Source organism: Metopolophium dirhodum, chromosome 3 (assembly GCF_019925205.1).
Source record: "Metopolophium dirhodum isolate CAU chromosome 3, ASM1992520v1, whole genome shotgun sequence".
Taxonomy (NCBI): domain Eukaryota; kingdom Metazoa; phylum Arthropoda; class Insecta; order Hemiptera; family Aphididae; genus Metopolophium; species Metopolophium dirhodum.
In genome coordinates, this window is record NC_083562.1 from 11,998,773 (window position 1) to 12,018,221 (window position 19,449).

General features: G+C 29.7%; 2 protein-coding genes across 2 annotated transcripts; one reads left to right on the forward strand and one right to left on the reverse strand.

Annotated features, from left to right (window-relative positions):
* The first annotated feature begins 10,052 nt into the window (after positions 1-10,052).
* Positions 10,053-17,731, forward strand: LOC132941844 (probable RNA helicase armi). The gene is given in 17 exon segments (XM_061010051.1): positions 10,053-10,369; positions 10,492-10,705; positions 10,785-11,047; positions 11,130-11,292; positions 11,435-11,446; positions 11,448-11,596; positions 11,905-12,048; positions 12,113-12,259; positions 13,085-13,202; positions 14,478-14,640; positions 14,975-15,417; positions 15,419-15,492; positions 15,865-16,061; positions 16,222-16,389; positions 16,451-16,737; positions 16,820-17,065; positions 17,134-17,731. Coding segments are annotated over 16 exon segments (3,021 nt in total). The 5' UTR covers positions 10,053-10,369; positions 10,492-10,591; the 3' UTR covers positions 17,467-17,731.
* On the reverse strand, positions 17,591-19,410 carry LOC132941848 (protein SYS1 homolog). Its single transcript, XM_061010058.1, has 4 exons — positions 18,933-19,410; positions 18,663-18,855; positions 18,106-18,170; positions 17,591-18,044 (listed from the first exon to the last, which is right to left on the reverse strand). Exons 1-4 carry the CDS (start codon positions 18,998-19,000, stop codon positions 17,801-17,803), a joined length of 570 nt encoding a protein of 189 aa, XP_060866041.1. The 5' UTR covers positions 19,001-19,410; the 3' UTR covers positions 17,591-17,800.
* Positions 19,411-19,449: the final 39 nt, after the last annotated feature.

Below are 19,449 nucleotides of genomic sequence, written 5' to 3' on the forward strand. Positions count from 1 at the left end.
CAAGTATCAAACCGATTTCAACGAGCGACAACTGGACTTCATTTAGCTATTTTATGAATTAAGAACGATACAATGAACGTACAAAACTGTACCTACCTACATAATAGTTATCAACCTATTAACCCATCAATAATATAATATTTTTTATTGTGTACACTAACCGATTGGTATATACAAAATAACGTTAAGTTATAAATAGGACGTGGATTTATATGCATTAAAAATAAGAAAAATGCCTTAAAAATACGATTTAATGCACTTATATTACAAAGCTTAATAAAATGGCCAGAAAAATTAAAAGTCCAATTTAAACGAATATAAAATAGAATTTAGATAAGTGTATAGGTAGTGTAGTATTCGTTATATTTTGAGTTTCATTATAGCACATCAGTCAATCAGATGCTATTTAATATTTAAAAATAAAAAAATTCGACAGTAATTCCATATTGGCAAGTGTTGTTTTCTATAACTGAATACTGAAGTTATAGTATCGAACATAATGGGTACGTAAAAAAATAGAAATATAAGAAAAAAAATTACCTTTATTTAATTGTATTTAATTTTTTTCTAATAAGTTTTTATAAAATTGACTTTATCCCATATAATTAATGTTCTAATTTCATTTTTCAATTCGTTGATGATATATGAAACGAATTATTTGCTTGGAAAGCAATGTTTTAGAAAATTCAGAAAATGCAGTTTATATTTAAATATTATAAATAATAATTTCTGATGCATTGACGCTGAAGAGTGAGGGGGTGGACAATCAGCCGAACCGAAATCTAACATCTTAAACACTTAATATAAACAATTTTTCACACACGCGTCATGATAAGAAAATAAAAAAATATTTATAATTCATATTTATTCCGATTTTCTACCGAAAAAATAAATTACTTTAATCTCAATATTATTTATTAGTTAACGATATCTTTGCTCAGAATCGTTTTTCGTTTGTTCGTTTTGTATTTTAATAATTTATAAGTGGATATATTATTATTACTAATAATTATATTAGTTGTGTTTGTTTTATTTCATTAATTTATTTAGTACTATACCAATAAATTATATATTAATTAATAATTTTTAAAACATTGTGTTCAAAAAAATAAAAAAAAAATGTGATTTTAATTAGAGTCTTGTATTGTACCTACCTATATTTAAAAAATAAATAAATATAATAATAACTGTTGAACTTTTAGGTACATAATAGGTAACACATTCGTGTATGTAGTATAACACTATTTATATAGGTATATTTATATACCTATACGAGTATATGAGTAGGTATATTATTCATAAGTGCGCACACGTCAGGATAGGCAGTTGACCATTCCGTGAATATACTTTTATGTGTACATGGTTATACATCCCTAATCCCTATGATATAGAATATAGATATTAGGTGAACAATAGAAGTTAAGTATGTGACACTAAATTAATAGTTACCTATAACTTATAACGTTGTATTTGGAAAAAAAATTACCAGTTATTAATTAAAATTGTATCTTATGACTATTATCAGTTATAAGTCATAACATATACTTCTATATAAATTACACCAAAATATTTATATATTTATATTAAGTACCCTGTATAGGTATGCACCTATTAATTATAATTATTCTACAAACAGGGACTGGAAAAACGACGACGACGTTTATATCTCGCGTATTTTATACATTTCTAGTCCGGAACTAAAACATGCGCCTACAACACTTGGATAGCACATTTTTCGTGACATTAAATATTTGTTTTAAGTCTTAAAAGTAAATTTAAGCCCCAAAAGAATATAAAAACAAACTTACTTTAATTATCGACTCCTTCGGCGGAATCCGTGACGTGTGTGAACGCGACGCCCATGAAGAAACGCTTCAGAATACAGCCAGAACTTATTAATGAAAAATAAAATTAAATAAAATTAAATAAAATAAAATAAAATTATACGAAGCGCAGTAAGTTTTTTGCTCATAATATCTTCTTTGCTTATTGAAATTTTAGAATTTTTAATCGACTGTGTCTTCTGCAACGACTTTGAGATTTGCCATAGATTAAATAAATAAACGATAGATATTATACTAGGTACGTCAATATGATGAATCCACGGATATAATATAATGCAACTTTTTATATCAAAGAGTTCTGTGTTAAGGAACAATTTGTTCATTGAAATTTGATATGACAATAAAACAAAATAGTTTATAATTTTGAATTTGAATTATAATAATATGATATAGTCTATTATTTAAATTATTATTTTCGTTTATCAATTTAATTATTGATTAAGGTGGTGAATAAATATCAGAAGCACAAGAATATTTTTATAAGAGCATATTGTATTTTATGAAATTATTAAATAAAAATGTGATTACTGGATTTTAGAGTTGACATAAAGCCATAAACGTATACAGTAAATTCATCAAATACTATAATACCAACTATATTTTTACAATGATGTGTGTTTTTTTTTTTTAATATTTTTAATTATTTTTTCTTGTGGTAACCATATGTTTATTTTTAGTTTAATTTAATTGTAAGTATTTAGTAAATAATAATAGGTATACGAAATTGTGTTTTCGAATAGCAATTTATTGTTTGTATTAATACCTACACCATAATAGGGAACTAAAATTTTGTAAATGATGTACAAATGTATTTTTGATGTTTTAAGGCTGCTGTAAGATCAATTTATGAGAATCCTTGCATTAAATTGTTAGGATTATTTGATATGAATAATTATTTTATTACATATAGGTAAGTCGATCAGAAACTATATTTACACTGAATGTTAATAGTAAAAAGCTATTAAAATATCTATTATTTGTATTTATTTGTTAATAATAATTAAGACTTAAATATTAGCAGTAATCTTGTTCCTTTCACACAAATGTTTTTTAATTATTTTTAATTTAATTTACATTTATCCCAAAGTGATCTCTGAATAATCATTCAATGATGAATTTAATAGTTACATTCTCGGTTACATTAATTTAATTATAAATTAAAATAAACTACAGTTTCCACTTTTCCAGCTTCTACTACAACATTATTTTATATTTTATTTTATGTTTTTAATTTTTCAAACGCAGTCTGCACCTTGTGTTAGTGATTTTACACGTAATGTAATAAAATTGATAATAGTGATGAGTAGGTAAGTACCTGATTGTTTAATCAAATTATTTACACGATTATTAACTAAAAAATATCTATGAAGTATAAACATCCGCAATCCCATTAACTATAAATTCATAATTGTATGAGCTATACATGTTACATATATTTTTCGAAAAAACTATTTAAAAAAACAAGAATAATTCCTATTTGATGTCACACGGGTTGATCTAGCAACTGGCTGCTACGACAACTGTGCAATTTTTTTTAAGCATAATATGTTTTGAAAACGTCCAGAAAAGAGTTTGTTTTAAGACTGTCTGTCTTGATAACAACTAATTTAATTTAGAGTGTATTGTTATATTATATTATAATGAAATTAATAATTATAGCAAAATATATAATTGCAAGACATTTAATACCTATATCTATAGCCATCTAGGGTATAAACTACACTAAAAAAGGTGTAAGTATGCTAATAAAATATATGAGGTGTATAATGTATTTATGTATATAAAAATATAAAATATAAAGATTAATAACATTATATTGTTTTAAATACTTCGCGGAAACCTAAGTTGATACCCGGCGTATAGTATAACATGCAAAAAGGTGCGTATTAAATTTGGCGTGGTGAAACGAAGACGGTCTCGCGTATTTTATACATTGCGCTATTGGGATTAAACTTATAAATGCTTCTACGTCACCTAGTTAACAGATTGTCCTTGGCAATAAATATTTAATTTAAGTCTAAAAAGTAAATGTAAAATAGTAGGTAATAATATGAAAACAAACTTACTCGTAAACATCTACTCTTCCGGTGAAACGTAGCTAGAGTGCCGCCATCGCCGAAGAAACAGCTTTCTTCATCCATCTTCATCTATTCATCTCACTCCGATGAGCTGAAACTTGAAAGTATCGAAATATTTTATGAAAATAACCTGATCAAACGAAATTTGTGAGTTTGTGTTACAACTTATCCGGTTTAACGAACTGTCCGTTTATATTTGTGGCCTATTATTTTTTTGTTCACTGAAATCAAAATATACAATATATTATATTTATTATACAATAGTATTGCTGAAATTATTAGAATTGTTAACCGTCGCCGACGAATTTCGACAATTGACGATTGCCATAGATATTATAAAATATATTGTTTATTATGATAAATCCATAGAACTTATATATTATAGTATTATCAGTACCTATACGGTATATTGATAAATCGTATGTTCTTTTACAGAAATCTTTGTCATCTGCAATGCACCTATTCTGGTTTTCTATTTCAATTATAGTTCGCACACCAAATTTAACTATACAAACTGGTCCGTAAGTTTATAGACATTCTAATACATTCTCCCGGCAGTGTCAATAGACACAGTGTTTGAGAAGTTATATTTTTTGGTACCTAATTAATTTACAATATGAATTATTATAAGTTACCTATGTAGGTACTTGTCCAAAACTCTACTACCGGGAAGCCATTGGTATTTATGGTACAGCCTTATTACGAAGTTCACGATTTTCGGTGTTTTACGCACCCGTACAACGCTTAAAGTTTACCGAGCTTCAGTATTACAAATTAATTTTTTTTTTTAATCTAGGTAAATCAACGTTTTAAAACTGATGATGCAAAAATAATTCTGACACCCACCCATGGTGGTTTTACATAACAAGTCGAGGGATGTTTTTGATTTTAATTGTTCGAGCAAGCGCTGTGTGGTACACCGGGTACATATGAAAATACCAAAAATTTCAATTAGTTATAATACATATAACTTAAAAATAAGACTGACCGCCAAGTTCAGACTTCCCTGTCGTTTTCAGTTAATAACTAATGATTTCCGGCAATTATTTTTTGCAATATCGTTCTTAATTCGTAACAATTACTTGTAATATATACATATTCCTATTTTAAAAATATTATTCGTGGGTAATTGAAACGTCTAAAATATATTATCATATACAAATATGATAATAAACAAATAATAATAATTCAACTTAACCGGCTACGGTATTAATAATATTTAATAATATCAATATAAATATAGTATACAATATCCTAGGCTGACAAATCGTTTCCACTTAAAATCGTTTTTCGTATACTATGATAATATTATATCACTGAATTCAAATTTAACACTATCCATAACAGTCACCCACTTGTAACTTACTGTACAGCAGAGCGACATCCACTTAAGTGACTCGCTTCTTCTTCACGTTTGAAATTCATATTTTTACAACCTTTGATATTCACTCGATTTCTCATGTAACGGTTTTCTTATTTTAGTTTTTTTTTTCTATAAATATCAATACAATTTTATTTGTTGGGTAAAAAAGCATGAAAATTAAATATAAGGCTGCTGATATATCGTTCTAATAGCAGTTAAAAAATATTAAAAATACATAGGCTCAATTTTTATTTATAAGCATTTAAAGTTCAAATTTTGACAACATTTATCAAATTTTTAATTCTTTTGTAGTATATTTGAGTATTTTTTTCTGTTTAAGATTCTGGGCATTTTAGTTTCTAAAATGTATTTGCCTGCGGGCACCAACACCCTCCTTCAATTTTTTTTTTAGGATTTAACCTCTAGCCAAATATTTTAAACATTGACTATCTGGTACCTCTTGAATAATCCTTGTTTAATGAAAAGGTATTATTGGTATCAAAAACAGATAAACGTGGTAAGTTGTTTATGTCGTTATGATATTATATAATATATATATTTAACATATTTAAACCACAACGAGCGCTAGTGATTCTGGGCCCTCAGCTGTTTCAGATAATTGGTTCACCAGTCACAAGCCGATGTTTAACCTGTATATCTTAAATTGTGGTTTGACGACACAGCTACAATATAATTTATATATTATCACTACTCTATTCAGAATAACCTGTCCACTCCATTGACGAAAACTCGTCGAGTTCGAGCATGTCTGTTGCCACAGTCGGCGCTGATAATATCGGCTGTGCCGCCGCTGCCGACATGCTGCAGCTGTATACGTAGTGAGCCATAATATCGCACGTTACTATGCCACAAGTGGTTTACGCGTTCATTCCGTAACACATAAAAACACCACGTGCTTTCCGATATTTATTCTGTTTTTTGTAATACTATTTTGTGAATTATTCACTCAAAATGGTAAGCAGTTCTGATGAGGATAATGCTGAATATGGCCCATCACCAATTAAAAAGCAGAGAAGTGGAAAAGTGAGTATTATATAATATAATATGTTTATAAAAAACATGTTTTTTGATTGAAATGTCTTTCAAGACATAATTTTTATTAAAACTTATTTTTTTTAAATATTTTTATTTCAGGCTATAAGTAAGGTTTGAAGAATACATATTGTGAATATGTACACAGGAGTATAATAATGGACGAACCTAACATTTCCATGACGCAAATTCGCAAGCAAATTTGAGAGTTATTGTCTATTGGTGAACGTTCAATCCACACAATCATTAAGGCTTACAATGAGACAAGGACGGTGCCAGTCGCAAAAGTAACACGTAAGAAAAAATCATTTCGCGATCTTTTTGACGATTTTTCAAAAAACGCAATACGTAGGCACGTTCATAGCATCTGGTTTCGCCGTTAAATTCCTACGATTGATAAAATCCATCAAGCCGTATCAGCCGACGACAGTTTGACAACAGTATCGCGCACAAATTTATTTCATCTTTTAAAAGATTTAGATTTCCGTTACAGTAAGCGAAGTAGGAACAGTGCTATGACTGAAAATAACGAAATTGTTGTGTGGCGCTGGCGCAGAATGTATTTGGATAGCATTAGAAAATACCGGGAAGAGGGTCGACATATTTATTTTCTCGACGAAACATGAGTGAATGCTGACGATTGTACATCGAAAACGTGGGTCGACACAACAGTAGGGTCTCACAGGGATGCATTCTTGAAAGGTCTATCGACAGGTGCTGTTAATCCCTCTGGCAAAGGGAAACGACTTATTGCTCTCCATATCGGCTCTGAAGATGGTTTTCTACCCGGTGGTTTGTTATGTTTTGAATCGAAAAAAAATACAAGTGACTACCATGATGAGATGAATGGGGACACATTTCGTGAATGGATGGAGGGCACTTTACCTTGCCTAAAACCGAAATCCGTAATTGTTATGTACAATGCGTCCTACCATTCCGTGAAAATAGACGAAGCCCCAACATCGAATACACGAAAGGCAGATATTATTAAGTGGTTGGAGGATAAGGGGAGATGTGATAGACCGAACTATGCTTATCCCTCAACTTTTGACAATAGAGAAACATTTAAAGCCACTTCATAATAGGTATGTTATTGATGAACTATCAAAAAACAATGATCATACAGTATTACGACTCCGGCCATACCACTGTGAGCTTAACCCCATTGACCTCGCTTGGTCATCGGTGAAGAACCATGTTCGGATGAACAACACGACTTACAAACTTCCAGATGTCAAAAAATTACTAATAGAGGGTATAAATCGAGTTGACGCACAAATGTGGAAAAAGTTTATTAGCCACACGAAAAAAGAAGAGGTAAAATTTTATGAGGTTGATAACATAATAGACGAGATGTTGTCCTCGGATCAAGATGATTCGTTGTTGACTATTACGGGAGACACATCATCTGAAACGGATTCAGATACTGAATAATGTTGACCGTAATTTTTGTAAATATAACTATACATTTTGTAAATATAACTATAATTTTGTATATATAACGATCAATTTTGTAAACAAGAATTTGATTTTTGTAAATAACTGTTTGGAAAAAAAATGACTTTTAAGAAATATGAGTAATTTTTAGATTCTGAGCGAAGCGATGAATGTATTAATTTTACAATATTATGTGATTTTTTTTGATTTTTTTTTTTTGTGTCTGTAATTCACTTTTTAGGACAGTAAAAGTGCTTGGATTTTCTTCAACAGTAACTTTTCTGATAGGAAAGTGAATCTAGTTAGTACTTTGGAGAGTCAAAAGTAAAAATATCTCAGTAGTTTTCAAACGCGATGTGAAAAACAAAAGAAAAACGGGAATTTTTAAGCAAAATCTGTTTTTGAGAAAATTTTGGTTTTTGGTGCAACTCTAAAACAAATGACCGTAGGTACATGCAATTTTGACTGAATGTTTATATTAGCATTTTCTATACACCATAAAATTTTCCAAATATTTTGACTTATTTTGAGCTGTTTACGGACATTTTCAGTTTCCATTTTTTTTAGTTTTTTTTTCTATAAATATCAATAAAATTTTATCTGTTGGGTAAAGAAGCTTGAAATTTTAATAGAAGGCTCCTAGGTTATTGTTTCAAAGGCAGATGAAAAAAATTAAAAATCCTTAGTCACAGTTTTTATTTATAAGCATTTAAAGTTCAAATCTTGACAAAATACGGAAAAATCACGAAAATTAGCAAATTATTTTGAGTTGAGAATTCATAAAAATTTTCTCTTTACATCTAAGATTTGAAAATGTAATACAAGATTATCCATAAGTTTGTCTACCTTTATCAAAAAAAAAAATGTCTTCAATAAAGTCAAATTAAATTTTTATGAGCGTCTAAAATTTATATTTTTACAACATTTGATATTCACTCGATATCTCATGTAACGATTTTCTTATTTTGTTGTAATTAAAAAACGTATGACTGTAGATACTTGAAAATTTCACTGAATGTTTGTATTAGCGTTTTTTATACACGATAAAATTTTGAAAATAATTTGACTCTTTTTGACCTGTTTACGGATATTGTTAGTTTTAAATTTTTTAGTTTTTTTTTTCTATAAATATCAATTAAATTGTATTTGTTGGGTAAAAAGCGTGAAAATTTAATATAAGGCTCCTGATATATCATACTAATAGCAGTTGTAAAATATTAAAAATACATGTACACATTTTTTTTATAAGCATTTAAAGTTCAAATTTTAACAAAATTTATCAAGTTTATAATTTAATAATTATTTTTTAGTTAAAAATGTATAAAATGTTTAACTTTTATAGCTAAGGATTGAAAATTGAAAACAAGGCTCTACGTAAATAGGTTATAATATATAAATTACTTTATTCACAATAATATCATCAAATATACTAAATATCATAGGCTGACTGACTGTTTTCGCTCAGAATCGTTTTTCTTATACAATGATATTATATCATTGAATTCAAATTTAACACCATCCATTACAGTGACCCATTTGTAACCTACTGTACAGCAGAGTGACATCCACTAACCCACCTTTTTAAAAATTGTTCTTTTTTTCTTGGTATTTTTTATCCATTACCAGCAACCCTAGCGTACTCAGCGCAGTCTGTGGCAGTCACAGATATATATATTAAAATATATATCTATGTATATATGCAGCTCTCTAGTGCGACTCATTTCGGGACGTTATCACAAGCAGAATACCTTCCATAGAGCACAGAACAAGTAATATTACTACAACCGTGGTCTGGTGGTCTCCTTATTTTAGTCCACGGACTAAGATGTACATAATAATACATATTAATCCGTGTTCTAGTCTTCATGGTATTTGGTTATTGTGCTCATAGAAATAAGAAGTATGTTCTACACGAACCGTATTTTCGTCCTAGTTCGCGCATGTGCATTGCCTTGTATGTTTGTGCATACTGCATTGCATAAGAATTAATGTATATGCGTGCCGTCACCTACATAGTGTTTATTGTTGGTTACCCATATAAATTATACGTTGCCCCTTAAAAAAAAAATGTGTAGTCTTATCATTGAGCATACTTGTTCGGTTATATCCATAGACCTTATGCTTAGTATAAGCAGGGGCACGATGTAGAGATCCATCTTCTCTACATCGTGAGCAGTTTAAGGTCTATGGTTACCTATATCACAGAATATTCTGTGGTTATAATATCATAGAACAATGATAGCGCTCATTGTGCAGAGCGCATCGCATATGGCGGCAAAGCGCACATGGCTCTTATATCATGGCCCACTATCTTTAATCGTGGGTGTCATTATAGTTTATTATTGCAGTATTTCACATTAGGTAATTTATTATAGTTTCGGTTTTCTTTTATGAATTGTAGTTATTTATGTCACCAGTCAGTGATGTAAACATCAATAATTACTGCATTTTATTCCAGTGCCGTTAACGATATAAATATAATAGTATTATGTAGTTAGTAGTTAATCAGTAGGTTTTTTCCCAGTAATCTGCGGATCGTCGCGTAAATAATTGATTATTTAATTATCAATGTTAAAACCCGAAAACCGTACGTTGTAAGTCTCTTGTACGGTGTGAGTGTGTGACTGTCAGACACTCGGACGTCATTCATAATCGTACACTGTGCACGACGACTTCCTACTGTCCTAGTCTGCGAATAATGTATTAACTTTTTCAGTGTGTTGCTGACACAAAGAATTGCATAGCCACTGGTCGCCTAGAACGGTGTTTTAAATTGCCATACCATACCACACTACGCTCCGGGTTCTCGTGGCATCATGGCGTCCGTGTTGAACAGCATCTGGAGTTGGGTGACCGGAAAACCCGAAGTGCCCGAGCTGCCAAAAAATATTGTTTTTGAAAGAGATGTGACTGCGGATAATGACTTTTGGGTGAGATTCATCGCCTTACAAAATACTTATTGGTATATTACCCATGTAATGTTCACTCCTTACAATATGTTATGTTTAGATATCGTGCATTTTGAACCCGTCGTTGGATATCAGATATGTAAATGGTATAGTGACAAAGATATTGGACACTGACAAATGTATCATTGACAACAAATACCATTATCAGCCAAAAACCGAGAAGGAAATTCGGAACTTCCCATATATAGAACTCAACAGTTCTGTCAGAGTATCTCTCTACAGGGAAAAGAACTCTGACAATGCGGAATGGAGGGTTGCAAGTTGTTTCCTATCCAAAGACGGCCCTCGTCATCAGCCCAATATGTATGTTCGGTAACTTCGTGTTTGAATAGCTTAATTACATACGACATATTTTGTTAATCATGCATTAATATAATAACCTTAGGAGCAGAGCAAATGAATCTGTCCGTGTTCTCCTCGATGACAATGGACCAACATACCAAGTTGATGATATTAGCGAAAATGATAATAACGAAGATCAAATGACTGTTGAAGTATTGGGTGACATGCCTAAAGTAATTGGTTTTGAACAGGAATCAATAATACAGGTATTATTATTTAATTTCTCTTTTATGAACCTGGTTATTATTAAATTTAAAAATCTTATTATTTTACTTATAATTAAGAAAAAAAAATATTTATGTTGATCCAAGATAGATATTAAAATTTATATTTCACTTTACATTTTAGATATTATTTAGAAAATAACAGCTATGTTGAGGAGAAAATATTAAATGATTATCAAACTATGCAAGGAAATAAAGTACAATTGTCAATTGTTAATAAAAATAAATTGCCTATAACAATTGGAGTGCAGTCAGAATATATTTTTGACATTACTCTTAAAGGAAAGTATGTTATTATCCTTGTGCACATTTCTATTGTAACAACCATTAACCACAATGGAGTAGCCTGGGAGCCTTGGGTGGGCTAAAGCCCCTCTCCACATTGACTGTGTTGACCTTAGAATTTTATCAAGATTAATAAAAAAAATAAAAAGTGTAAATAAAAGACATATTGTATTTGTATACTTAGCCTCCCCCCCCCCCCCCCCCAACATACAAAATTCCTGGCTACACCACCGATTAACCAAAAATAATAGTAAACAAATGTTGTTATAATATGTTCTCGTGGTATTAACAGATAATTTCTTTTTCAAGGTATTTAGGAAAATCTACCGAAAAAGTTGAATTTATTTTTGAAGACATCACTTACAAAGTAGGCATAAACATTGATGTCACTGATTCAAGACTAATTCTTTCACAAGATTCAGGTTTTTATTCTAAGAGAGAAATTGATATGCAGTAAGTATTAATGTTTCAAAAAAAAAATGTATACAAGTTTTCACTATATTTTAACTATACACAGGAGATTATTTGAACTGCAAAATGATCCAATAGTTCGTGGTGTTCATAAAGGCATTAGAGCACAGTTTCCATCAGTCCGTTTGGCAAATTGGAATATTCCATCTCAGTTAACAAAATGTTACTGGTCTGAAAATGGAAAATTCAATCAGTAATACAAATTTAATTTCATCTATTTTTCCTAAACTAATTTAAAAAAATGTTCATTGTTAAATTGAGTTATAAGGTATTAGGTGCCTGACGTTTTTAAGTTTGGTGGTCTTTAAGTTAAACTCTGGCCCAAAAATCTATATTTTTTGTAATGAAATAATATAAAAGTATCTCATATTTTGAAAACCTAGCAAATTATAAATTTTTTATTTTTTTTATTGATCTTTTTTAAGCTCAACGATTAAGGTCATTAGCTTGTTAGTAGGGTTATGTAGTAGGGGTTGGAAAGGTAGGTCTTTAACTCGTGTGTTTGTTTGGGAAAATTATGATTGGGCACCTGTAGGTTTCTGCCATGCCTGGTCGGGGGATGGCGGCATCTTTCCAAACCGATGTCTGCCCGGAGAGAAGTGCCACCAGTGACCAAGATTCCAACCGGCGATGGTGCACGTCACATCCAACGCCTTAGTCCTCCGTCCCCCATGAAATTATAAATTGTAATGTTTATAACAGGTATTTTGATTGTAAAATTGTATTTATTTTTTAAAAAATATTACTTCAGACTCAGAGTTATTGTATAGGAAGGGTTCACAAATACTATGGGCCACTTTAAATACAGATCTCAGATCTCTTCACATAGATCTAATTATAATAATTTAGATGAACATTTAAATTTTTGATTAATCATGTATGTCAACATACTAAAACATAATTACATATCATTTTCAGCTAATACAACTACTGAAATTTAAAAATAATAAAACCATTGTTTGAAGTTAATCTAACATAGCAGTGCTTACAAATTATTTTATTTTATTTTTTAATTTAGAAACAGTACTGAAGTTAAAAGTAATATTCAAAAATTATATCCAGCTGCTTTTGAAACTCTTACCTACCAAAATTACAAAGCAAAATATCATACTCTTTTATTCATGGAAGAAATAGAAGTAAGTAATAAGTATACTTACAAATTGTTTATTAAAATTAAAGTATTTGTAATTATCAATTGATGTGTTGTACCATAATTTAAAATATCAAGTTGATCTTAATATGTAGTAATTTGTTGTAAGCATTTATTTTGTATGCTATAACTCATTGTTCTAGTATATTGTTCTAGTGTATTAATAAATTACTATTGCAATTTCTATTGATATATAAAAATTAATTACTTAATGAAAAATATTGAAAATATCATTAAAACTAACTATGTATTATTTCATTATTAACCAGTTTTCTTGTACTTGAATTAAACTTTTTGATAAAATACTAATACATCTATATTTTGGTATAAATCATATTTGATATGTTTAACTATTTGTTCAAAGCATATAACTCAATTATATATAGAAAATAATAAATATACACTGATATAGGAAATTAACATTGCCACAGTTAGATAAAATAACAAAAATTTTCAATATAATAAAAAAATAAATTATAAATACATCACTGATTTTATTGCATGTTTCAAAATATATTTATTAAAATTATTTTAATATTATCATATTTGTATGTAATAATATACTTTAGAAGTTCAAGACAGTGTTCTTTGCTTAAATATCTAATTTTGTAAAACATTTGAACATACAATTTCTATAAAAAAAGCACTTGAAAACTACTGGAAATTTTAAATTTTGACCTCCCCCAATGTACCAATTAGAATCAGATACTGAAGTTGAAAATCTATTCATTTTTAGTGGCCCAAAAGGTGATGACAGACGCAAAAAAAAAAACACATTGTAAAACCAATACATTCATCGCTCTACTCAGAATCTAAAAATAATGAACAATTGTGATTAATTTAAAACATAAAATAAGTGTAAATATAATGAATTAATAAAAGATTATTATTAATTTAATGAGACTTGCGCATCATATTGACACTGCAACTCTTAGGTCTGCTTCTATGATCAATCTGGATTGCCTGAGAAACTAAACAATGGTGCCTGTAGCTGTAGGGGAGAAAAGGAGCCCTCACCCACCCCCTGAGAATTTTTAACTGCATGTATCTACTTGTATATCAACATCACTATAACTAATATTAGATAATAAATTATAAGTAATTTTCATCTTGCCCTGAGTGGGATTTTATCCTGCAGACATACTTGAAACTAAAGTATAATATTATAATAATTTCTATTTTCTTAGTATTTATTTATTTACTTAAATTGTAATCATTCTCACTATTATCTTCAAATTATATAATTTGTTATAAATTTTAGATTACTGCAGCTCTTCAAAAATATGCACAAGAAAGAATACATTTTGAGCATGCAGGTGAATATCTAGTTCTGAAAATACCCAATCTTTCTGAGCAACGGCCTTCATTAATTACTGGTGATCGAGCTGCAGTTACAGATCCACCAAACTGTACTAAAAGACTAGGTAAATGTTTTTATAAACAGACTAATATCTATTGACTTAAAAATGTATGTATTATACTATTATAGTAATAAGTAATAACTATAGAATATTATGAACTTTGTTTTTTAGTACTTGTTGATTATAGTACTATTGATTAAAATACATACATAAATATATTATATTTGTGTATTTAATCAAAGATAGTACTTAACTATTTAAAATAACTTCTAAAATCAATCAATTTTTATCATACTATTATATTATTAAGCTTTTGAGTCAGTAGAAACTGATTAAATTTGATTAGAAATTGAACATTTTAATAGACATTACTTAAGGTGATTCAATTTGAAACTAGGTGAATGTGGAGTCTATGAAGGCATAATCCATAAGGTTTTGGCAGATGAAATATGGTTAAAGTTTGATCCAGAGTTTCATAGTATGTGTGGCCATTGGGATTATAGTGTGAATTTTTTTAACGCCAGAAATATGTATCGAAAACTACATGAAGTAGTCAATGAAATGTGGAAAAAGAATAGACTAGGTGAATCATTTTTATTTCCATACAGGGATTCCTTAGAATACCAGCCATCGAAATTGAAGATTCTAAGCTATGATAAAATAAACCCAGACAACAGTTATGAGGATAATTTAAAAAAAGATGGCAATACTCTGTTACCACAGCCAAAGGTTGTGCAAAAGATCAGATGGTTTAATAATAAATTGAACTCTGAACAAAAAATTGCTGTCATTAACATTATGAAAGGTGAAGGGAGACCAATGCCTTATATTATTTATGGACCCCCCCGGAACCGGTAAAACAATAACAATGACAGAAAGCATCATCCAAGTGTATAAAGAATACCCAAAAAGCAAGTTAGTATTTTTAATTCTTTGTCGTTCAACTTATTGCAAACGTTACTGTTCTATGGTAAATACTGCTGAATAGTGACCCAACCAGAGTGATGTATCTTAGAAGCCTTGTAGAACTATGTTTAAAGTATTAAAAACCAAATTGTATTTACTATTCAATGTTGATGTAAATTGAGATAATAATATTTATTATTTAGCAATAAAATAATAAGAGTACAAAATAAAAAATATTTTATGTTTTTATGGGCCACCTGGAAAATTTCTGGTTGCTCTATTACTACTGATCAAACTGCTATAACTCACCTGTCTTTTGGGATAATGGTTGGTTAACTTTTCATGCTTTCCTTAAACTCTCTCATATTTAAATGTTTTTAGATTGTTGATTTGTGCTCCAACCAATTCTGCTGTTGACATGTTACTGTCTAAACTTGTAAATTCTGGTTTATTTGATAAAACTGTTATGAAGCGTTTAGTCAGCTATAATCATTTTATTGGTTCATCTTATGACATGGATTATGATGAATATTGTGTTTTACCTGAACTTGAGAGTTCATATCACGGTGGTGAATCAGGTAACGGGAAATAATTATATATTTGATAATATAATATAATATAAATTTAATGTTAAATCACTTGTATTATTTACATTAGATGAATCACTCCAGTGATAGAATTGATCTATATTGTAAAATTTAAATAGTTATAATAATTAAAAATCTTACTTTTTTTTAGACACTAGGTTAATTAGAAAACATGATATTCTCAAGTTACGAATAGTTCTTACCACTGAAGGTACAGCTGGATTACTGTATACGATGGGCTTAAAGAGTGGAACCTTTACTCATATATTTATAGATGAAGCTGGGCAATCAACAGAACCAGATATATTATTACCACTTTGTATGTGTCTAGTAATTAGATTTTTAAAAAAATATTTTTATAGTTACAACTGACTTTACAGCATTTTTGGATCCATACAGAGATGGACAAGTTATATTGGCTGGCGATCCCAAGCAGTTGGGACCTGTTGTCATGTCATTATTAGCAAAGCACTCTGGTGGTCTGGGACTTTCTATGTTATATCGTTTTATTAATTACCCGTCATACCTGAGAGATACTGACATGTTTCCAGAACATAATGGTTATAACCCGAAACTTATTACACACTTAGTTCAGAATTATCGATCTTTGCCGGAAATTATGTTAAATTACAATAAATTATTTTATGAATCTTTATTAGTGTCAACTGTAAGTAATGACACCTCTTGATGTATAAGACATCAATATGATATTCATATAATGTTCACACTTTAAATGCTTCTTATTATAGATATTGAATGATAATGCACAGGAAAGAATATTATTAAACAATTTGAACGAAAATACTCACTGGGACATAGGTTGTAAAGGACCAGTTATTGTGCATGGTATCGTTGGCGAAGATTGCCAAGATCCCAATAGTCCTTCATGGTTTAATCCCCACGAAGCCTTCCAAGTATTATTGTACTTTACAAGGTTAATGAAATCTGGAATATCTGTTGATGACATTGGAATTATCACCCCATACTCTTCTCAAGTAAATAATGATAATGTATATTCCATACCAACTTTTATAATATTCTCTTTTTTCTGTGTGTGATTCAGGTCTCCAAAATTAATGAGTTACTGAAAATGTACTATCCAGATATCAAATTACCAAAAGTAGGCTCGGTAGAAATGTTCCAAGGCCAAGAAAGGATGGTTATTATCATATCTATAGTCAGAAGCAAATCCACAGCAGGACGCGAAAAAGATAAGAAATTTAGTCTTGGTTTTCTTGTCGCCAATGAACGCACCAATGTCGCATTATCCAGGGCAAAATCGTTGCTCATAATAGTTGGAGATCCGACTACAATGAAAATGAATAAAAATTGGAAGTTTGTACTTTCACAAGCAATCAAGAATGATAACTATATTGGGTGTAATATCCCAGAATAAAGCATATTCTGTGGTAATGCTACCATATAAAAAGTTAAATCATTTTTAATTTTTCACAATTTAAATTGTATTGTTAAACTACTTTTTATACAAAATGATTGTTTAAAATAAGTTATTTAATTAATATTTAGTAATATAATATATTGTATTTTCACAGCCAATATCAAAGATACATATAAATGTTTTATAATTTTATATTTTTAACTAAGTTTTGTTAATATTTATGGATAAAAATAAAATAAACTACGACTGACTGCAACAAATACATATTATCACTTTAAAAATTAATTCTTAGTGTTCATTTACAAATTAATATTTATACAGTATACATATTTTACAAATCAACTTTTGGCGTTTGTCCACTATTTACAGGTATAGTGTTTAACTCTGTCCGCATACATAGAAATTCGGCGCATATACACGTGATTGCTGCACACGAAGCATTTAATAACCACCAAAATGGAGTAGGAAACGTTCTGTTATACCAAATACAAGCTGCCAAGTGTATGGTGTGTATTGTACAAGAAAAATCTAAACACAATCGATATCGTTCAACAATGCGCCAAATGAATGTAGCCCTAAACAGTAACAATTGTTAATGTAGATTATTTTTTAGATCGTTCTCAATCTCATACTCACCCACTAAGTGCATTCAATGCAAACACGGCGATAACAAATTTTTCACTGTTGACCTTGCTTAGCTCCTGTAATAATAAGTAGATTATAATAAGCAGCGACATACACCTGGAGGATGGGCTAAGCTTCCCGTTGCGTGTATTATTATTTTAATATTTATAAGTTTCATTAACCTATAGAAAACTAGTAGGTATGGTCATATATATCTTGACGGATTAGCTATAGGCCAACATAAATAAAAAAAGAATTGACAGAAGTTGAAGTTGTACAACAATTTTCAAATACTTCACATAAAAGTCTGAAATTATGAGATAAAACTAAATTAAAGTTGTTCTTTACTACCCATTATTTTTATGATAAGTGTTTTAAAAAATAACTTTTATGTTCCATATGTGCAGAAACTAAGAAATCACCTTTATTTTTCAAACCTAGTCTTGTGAGTCGGGAAAACTATGAGCAATTATTAATTTTCAAGTTCTCTTCCTAGTTCCTCCCTTATTGAAAAATCCTGTATACGTCACTGACAGTAAGTATTTAAAATATTATTTTATTGTATGTACTTTGAATTCAAATATGATGTCCAACGATCTTGAAGTGCCAACCACATAGCTGATAATAGTGATCCAAACACACATGGTGAAGTAGTAAAGACATTGGACAGACGCTATTTGAGCAACAATCAACGCAGGGTCCCAAACAGTGATGCGAAAGTGTCCAGTGCCGGTAGATAAGCGGCTGTATGATGCAGCTTTACTGAGGACGAAATGTCAAATGTTGACACTATTAAATGATATTCTATTGTTGACATCGCAATATTTTATTTTACTCACTCGGTGTTAAATCTATTCAATATTGACCACAATGATATGGACATGGTTGGAAAATGAAACGTCCTCATAAATACAAATGCCCGTGTAAACCGTATCACATCAAAGGTTAAGTGATGATTTTGGATTGTTTCAAGGCGTTTGAGTCAGCAACAGTAATGAGGAGACTGTCGAGAATGGGTTAATCGCCTTTTGCGTTTACTTGCTTGGTTCAAAAGGTTGTTTTTTATAAAATTTGTTCTGTCACAGACTTATTACGGACAGCCGTATCACGAAATAGATGAAGCAGTAACTAATAGACATAGCACAATTTCTTCTACTCTGTATTCTGTATCGACTACATTTAAACTCCGATATTCCGATCACTGAAACCCATAGTGCATGTATTTGGTATTAACTGTTAATTATTAATTATTATAATAAAAAAAATGTAGTCCGAATTCCGCAACGTTTCTTGTTTGTTTTTGTTGTTTGATTTCACTTATCAGTTATCACTATTATTATTTATTTTGAAAGACAT

What these genes read in the sequence shown, in the direction of transcription:
- LOC132941848 (XM_061010058.1), bottom strand. Translation starts at nt 19,000, where the DNA reads ATGAGGACGTTTCATTTTCCAACCATGTCCATATCATTGTGGTCAATA. An exon ending in TTGAATAGATTTAACACCGA is followed by an intron (nt 18,856 to 18,932) that starts GTGAGTAAAATA and finishes TTTCGTCCTCAG; the next exon opens with TAAAGCTGCATCATACAGCC. An exon ending in GCATTGAATGCACTTAGTGG is followed by an intron (nt 18,045 to 18,105) that starts GTGAGTATGAGA and finishes GTTACTGTTTAG; the next exon opens with GGCTACATTCATTTGGCGCA.